The 6,646-nt window shown below is 53.9% G+C and overlaps 1 protein-coding gene across 2 annotated transcripts in view; it reads left to right on the top strand.

Moving 5' to 3' along the window:
* Positions 1 to 5,729, top strand: part of STX8 (syntaxin 8) — a 238,014-nt gene extending 232,285 nt beyond the window's left edge. For both annotated transcript variants that reach the window (XM_024748471.1, XM_024748472.1), the window contains exon 8: positions 5,554 to 5,729. In XM_024748471.1, coding sequence (XP_024604239.1) covers positions 5,554 to 5,621 — 68 coding nt within the window. In that variant the 3' untranslated portion in view covers positions 5,622 to 5,729. The remainder of the gene's footprint in view (positions 1 to 5,553) is intronic.
* Positions 5,730 to 6,646: the final 917 nt, after the last annotated feature.

The following is a 6,646-nucleotide window of genomic DNA, read 5'->3' as shown; positions in this document are numbered from 1 at the left end:
CCCTCTCCCCTCCCTCTCCCCTCCCTCTCCCCTCCCTCACTCCTCTCCCCTCCTCCCCACCATCATCAGTGAGCATTAGGAGCCGCTACCCACGCTCCGCTGTGGCAGAGGTGTTGGCATCACAGCCTCCGTAATTTGCTGGTTTCCAGTGTTTCACTGGAAAAAATACGGACCATGAATCCCGATGGACAAGCTTCAGCAAACACAACACTGTCCCTGAGAGGCCGTGTTCCACATCCTTCCCCCGTCTGCAAAGGAGTTTTTCTTTCGTCTTTTGGTAATTGCCGTGAGCTGGACTTGTAGATATTATAAGTGGTTGAGTAATACTCATCTGGTAAACTGACCAAAGGAAACGGACGGTTTTTTCCACTCTTGGAGCTCTGGTATCCCAGGCCTGCCCCTGAAAGGGACACTTGGGGATTGGAAGGGAAAATCTGCCCTGCCAGGTGCCAGCAGGCCCCGCGCAGAGCTGAGTGATGTGTGCAGGAAGGCTGCCGGCGTCCGCAGCCTCGCCCGGTGTTTGTGTGCTGGGTTTGGGGGCAAAGAGCATTCATTGTTTCAGAAGTTGGTAGGTTCCCAGAAGCTCCACTGTCTTTCCTGGGTCTGAAATGTCCAACATTTCCTTAGCCGGGGGTGGGGGCGGGGGATGGAAGACTAGACCCCCTGAAGTTTAAGCCCTACTCTGAGGCAAGAGAAAGAAGTTCTCTCTGTCACACATGACGGAATGCTTTTCCTGTTCTTCCCGTGGCCAGTGGCCATCGGTGGCTTGGTGTCCCTCGTTCTCTAAGCTGGAACCACCTTCCTATATCTGAAGTGTTGGGGGCTCTTCCCTGCCTCTGCCTTTAAGGAATAGCAACCCCTCTGTGTTTTGCGTGGTGGTGGTGTGGTGGATTTTCTGATGATGCCTTTTGGTGATACTTACTGAAGTATCTGTAGATGAAACATGTGGGAGTTGCTTCCAAAATATACACCAGGGACAGGAGCGGGTGAGGGTATAGATGAACCCAGATCGGCCACGAACCGACCCCTGTTAAAGCTGAGTGGTGAGAGTTCATCACAGCTCCTTAGACTCTCCCGTCTACTCTTGTATTTGTTTCAATTTTCCCACTATAAAAAGTTGCCCAAAGGAAGAAGCAAAGAAATGGAAAAAGGAAAAAAAAAAAAGAGAAGAAACTCTTTATCTCAGTTTTCCAGCCCAAGGACCACTGGGCCTCCTTTAGGCCCCAGGGGTAAGAAAGGGTAAGAGCCTGGCCCGAGGGCTCCATCCCACCTGGATTCCAATCCCAGCTCTTCCTCTCACCAGCTGTGGGGCATTAGGTAAGAGAGTTAGTTTTCTAGAACTTCAGTTTCCTCATAAAAAAACAGACAAGAATTACCTGTTGCTGAGACCCGAGCAAGGCAACCTGGCCCGCTTTGAACAGTCCACGCACGCCGTGGCTCAGCTCTCCCTGGCTTTGAAAAGACCCTTGGTTTCTCTTTCCGAAGCATCCTTCAGAGGGGAGAGACTCCATTCAAGGAAGGTGCTAGAGCTGTGTTCACATTCCAGAAAAGCCCAAGTTCTACTCTTTGACCCAGAAGGATCCACAGGGCTGCAGCTGGCTTTGGCTTATCCCTGTCACCTGCCTCCTCAGAATAACTCCTCAGTTGACCCTGGGCGCACCCCGGTTTACTTAAACCTGCTGGAAACCTCCTACCCAGAGGACCCCTGTTTGCTCCCAAAGGGTTTGAAATGTCAGTCTTATTTGTCGTTGGTCTCAAAGTCCCACTTTTCATCTTTGGACAAGAAACCAAGTTTATCACATATTATCAAGTTACAGTCTCTGGTGAAGGGCGAGACTTCACCAGACTTCAGCAGGTGAAGGGCGTTTCATTTTTCACAGGTCTTGTGGACCCCGTCGTACCTTTCCTGTGGCACCGTTTGTAGAACTCACGGTTTCCGTGGTAGGTAATCAGCGGCTGAAAGAGGAATCACCGTATTGACGATGGTTCCGATAGGGCCTCCACACTGTGCCCACGCTGCGCTGTGAACCGTCTCCGAAGTGCGGGAGCTTTTCCTCATCCCCCTGGGGTCTCTGCGGGGTTTGTAACTGGGATTGACCATCTTTTGAAGTTTCCCTTGGACTCAATGCACTTTCCTAGCTCCGCTCTCCCCGTTGCTTTACCTCCTTCTGTGTCCTTCTCGTTGGTGCCTGATGTTCCTTCCAGATACTCAATGCATTTATTCGTTTATAGCAAAAAGAATGTCTCGTGCCTCTCTCGTGTGCCAGGCCCTGCCCCAGGCACAGGGGACGTGGTGGTGAACACAGTCCCTGCCATAGACGCTCACGTGCCAGTGGCGGATGTAGAGAGTAACTGACTGAGGACCCAAATCGTGGTTGAAGAAGGGTCACTGCAGAGACAGAAGGAACAAGGTCCATTGCAGGTCACGAAGGAGTTCCTGGAGGATGGGAAACTGATGCTGAGTTTTGGAGGATGAACAGGGATTAGACTGAGAGGGACAGGAAAGACAGCACGGGTCCAGGCCGGGAGGCAGGAGGGTGCAGGGCACGTCGGAGGAACCGAAGTCAGGATGGCCCGAGCACAGGACACCGTGTGGCTTCACGGGTCGCAGGGGGCAGATGACGCAGGGCCTTCAAATGCCATGAGGAGTGGGGATTCTAAGCCGTTGGACCGTTTTGAGCCAGGAAGCAACCTGATCTGATTTCCATTCCAGCTCAATTGTGGGGAAAGGATTGGGTAAAGGGAGCGGCTGGTCAGTCCTTGCAGTGACCCAAGCAGGAGATGGTGGTGACTATGATGCCTGAGGCTGCTTCCATCGGACCGCAGGCTCCACGCGCAGAAACTCAAACCCGATGTATGGTTTCTCCTTCCCAGCCAGTTACCGCTCTTGATTTCTTTGTCCTGCTTTTCTCATAATCACCCTGATTTGAAAATTCAGGGCCACTCATATGGGCCTCCCCTTGGGCCATCGCAGCCTTGGTCCAGAACCCGGGCCGCACAGGCAGCCTCTCAGCCCCACGCGCCCTCCCAGCCCCAATCCTGGCTGAGCGTCGGCGGCAGGACTTCTTCCTGAGCCACCACTCAGCCCGTCTTCTCCCCTTTCCTCAGAAACGCAGTCCTCCCCCTTGGCTTTAGGATAAGCCTGGGCTCCGGAGGGCCAGCAGTGGCCCCTGACGCTTCACCTCGGTCTGTCTGCTTCCCTCGTTTTCACTGTTTTGTAAGGAAAAAGATTGCAATATGAACCTTTCCCCCAGCCAAGAAGCAGTGGGATTCCTGCCCAGGTGGAGCCTTCGGTCAGCCTGGAGGTGTTTCTGGAGGCAGAAACACATGGAGGCACGAAAAGATGTGTTCTTCCACTCTGGCAAGAAGGTGGACTGAGAGAATGTTCACTCGACAGCCACACACACCCCCACCGCCTTACTACAAGCATCTTGAAATGCTAGATGAAATATTACAACACCCCCTAGAGTGTTAACGGATGGCTGAATTTACAAGGAAGAAAGGAAATCCCAGATGAAAGAAATGGAGGGAGAGCCAGAGACCAGCACCTAAGTGAGACCATCCGTGGCCACAGTGACATAGAACAGGGTCGGCAGATTCTGTGAAAGGCCAGCCAGTAAGTGCGTTAGGCTTTGCAGACCCCAGACAGCGTGACACATCTCCTTTTTCTTTTTTGACAACCCGGTAAAAATACAAAAACCACTCTTAGCTCATGGGTTACATAAAGCAGACCACAAGGGACTTCCCTGGTGCCGCAGTGGTTAAGAATCCGCCTGCCAATGCAGGGGACGTGGGTTTGAGCCCTGGTCCGGGAAGATCCCACATGCCGTGGAGCCCGTGTGCCACAACTACTGAAGCCTGCACGCCTACAGCCCGTGGTCCGCAACAAGAGAAGCCACTGCATATGAGAAGCCCACGCACTGCGATGAAGAGTAGCCCCCGCTCGCTGCAACTAGAGAAGGCCCACGTGCAGCAACGAAGACCCAGTGTAGCCCAAAATAAATATTTTTAAGAAAGAGGCACACTTGTGGCAAGGCTAGAGGAAAAAAATGGATGCACGAACAGGTGGTGTGAGAAGTAAAAAGGACTGAGATACAGCATAGTGTTTAAATCATAGGAGAATATAATGAACAATCTTATACCAGTACTTTTGGACACTCAGAAAAAATGGGCAATTTCCCAGAAAAATATAATTTAACAAAACTGACTCAAGAAGAAGGGGAAGCAGAATTCCCAACGTGGGGAGCTGTCCGAGTGTGGCGTGAGTGTCGAAAACACCTTGAGCGGCTATTCATTCATTCATTCAACCATTGTGTATTAAGTCTCCACACCAGGCACTGTTGTAGAAAGCTGGCGATGCAGCAGTAAATAAAATAATCAGAACTCCACACGCTATGTCCATTCTGTCCAGCAGAACTTTCTGTGAAGATGGAGATGTTCTCTGTTGTCTGTCTGATAGGGTAGCCATTGGCCACATGTGGCTCTTAAGCTCTAGAAGCCTGACGTGGCCAGTGGTTATCTGGTAGCCAATAAGATCAGTAACGTGTTAACGGCTTCCTGTAAGAGAATAAGCTGCTGAACCCTGGGGACCCTGAGCTTTCCCGAAACAGGTCCTCAGTCTGAGGTGGGCAGTCCTGGTGGCCAAACAGCCACGTGACCCTGACTCCCCTGTTACTTGTAGAGCATTTTCACGTGCTTCACCTCATCTCCTCACTCCCCTCTCGGGGCCTTCATTTAGCGAGCGCTTGCGCCATCGTGGCTGGGCCCTGTGTCTGATACGCCACCACCGTGCTGGCCTCTGGGGTGTAGGAGGCACTCATCACCCACCAGGGAAGTCAGCGTGGAAGGCAGTGAGCGCGTCGGGTGAAGGGGCCGAGTCCTCCTGGGCCCTCCCTCTTCATCAGCGTTGCAGGGATGGGCGTGGTGAGTCCAGCCGCGTCAGCTGGGGGAGACGGGGCGGGCTTGCTGGGTAGAGCTGGACACAGGGAGCAGACTGGCCGGGAGGGCCGATGCTCTTCTTTGTGGTCCCCAGCCAAGAAGTTGAGGAAGTAAAACTAGAAAGTGTTAATACAAAAAAACTTAAAGAAAAAGTCTGTCTCTCAGAATTTTTTACAGAGGGGTGCCAAGTATCTTGGGCTCAAGAAGGAAAGCTAAAGCCATGTGGATAGGGGAGAAAATGGATTCTAGAATCAATATTTCTTCATAAACACCAAGCCCTTTGCTTTATCAAGGCCTCATCAATGCAAACAGAAAACGGGGCCGAGCTGTGCACAGAAGCTGGAGCGGGGGGCTAAAAGGGGAGGCCCCAGCAGGTCAGGAACGCGGGCACTTTTCCGGCACAGCTCTCGAGGTGGCGAGATGGCGACTCTCCGGTGTCCCTGGAGCCCCTCCCGCAGCCTCCAGCCTGCAAAACCAGAGGCCGCTGACAGGCCCCCCACACCGGGGCTCCCTGGAGAACTGCATCCACTGTCTCTCGGAAGATACCTCACGGGATGGGTGATGCCCGTCTGGTGTGAGTCCTTATAGGGGGTCTTGTATGCTTCTGTTTTCCAGGGATGATAACAGTGATTCTGTTGCTGCTCGTGGCTATTGTGGTCGTTGCAGTCTGGCCTACTGACTAGTGGCCGTCAAGGGACCACCAGCCGGGACACCTGCCAGTGATGGAGTCAAGTTCAGCATCCTCTTGGTGCCTGAAAGCCTCTCTCAATAAATTCCCGCAAAGCTCTGAACTCCTGACGTGCGTTGCTTCAGCAAAGGCAGATTGTGTGGCAGCTCCAGAGAGCTGCCGGGGTATTGGGCGGTGTGGCCCTTGTGGGTTCTGCCTTGGTCACTGGGCTGCTAGCCCAAGGTCCCTCAGTGGTCACTGCCCTGTGGCTGCTGATGGATTCCGGCCACCCCACAGCGTGCTGGGCACCCCGGGGGGACGATGCCGAATTCCTAGGCAGCTTGTGACCTCGAGTGTCTAGTCTGCTCGGGGAAGTCATGTGCCCACGTGGGAGACCGGTGAACAGCCAAGGCCACATGTGTCCAAGAGGGAGGAAGGAGTGACATGAGGAAGGAGAGACACGCAGGCACGCGCCTCTGGGCAACTGCCGCCCGCCTCACTGCCCAAGTCCCCCCCCCCGCCCCAGGGCTCGCCAGCCCTACTGGTGGAATAGCTCGGGACTCGACTCTAGGAACTCCCTTCAGACCTAGAAGCATGTTCTGGTTTCCTCCTCGGTGTAGTAAACCCATCTCCCCAGGCTGAAACATGCCGTTCGCAGCCGGAATCGAGTCTGATGAATCTGATCAGGCAGGAAGGGACCGTTTAGGGTTCAGAGGAAGGTGTGACTGATTATGCAGGGAGGAGAACAGTACCTTTATTTGGCTCCTGAACTGGCCCTGACAACCTTGTGTGTGCGAGTGTGCACGTGCGTGACGGCAAGGGCAGACGCGTGGCCGAGGCCTGCGAAGGGGGCCAGGCGCGCGGGAGCGGCGGTGAGTCCGGGTTGGAAGGGGCAGAGGGCCAAGCTTCGTGCCCTCCCTCCTGGCCAAGCGGAAGGCGGGCCGGGCCGGCGGGCCATGCTTTGCTCTCTGTGGCTCCAGGGCAAAGAATTGGTGATGAAAAACTAGGGCGGTTTCCAAGCACAAGATTTCCCTGGAACAG

The sequence above is a fragment of the Neophocaena asiaeorientalis genome, unplaced genomic scaffold (assembly GCF_003031525.2).
Source record: "Neophocaena asiaeorientalis asiaeorientalis breed wild unplaced genomic scaffold, Neophocaena_asiaeorientalis_V1.1 scaffold543, whole genome shotgun sequence".
NCBI lineage: Eukaryota > Metazoa > Chordata > Mammalia > Artiodactyla > Phocoenidae > Neophocaena > Neophocaena asiaeorientalis.
Note: the sequence above shows the minus strand (reverse complement) of the source record. Positions and strands in the feature narration are given on the sequence as shown.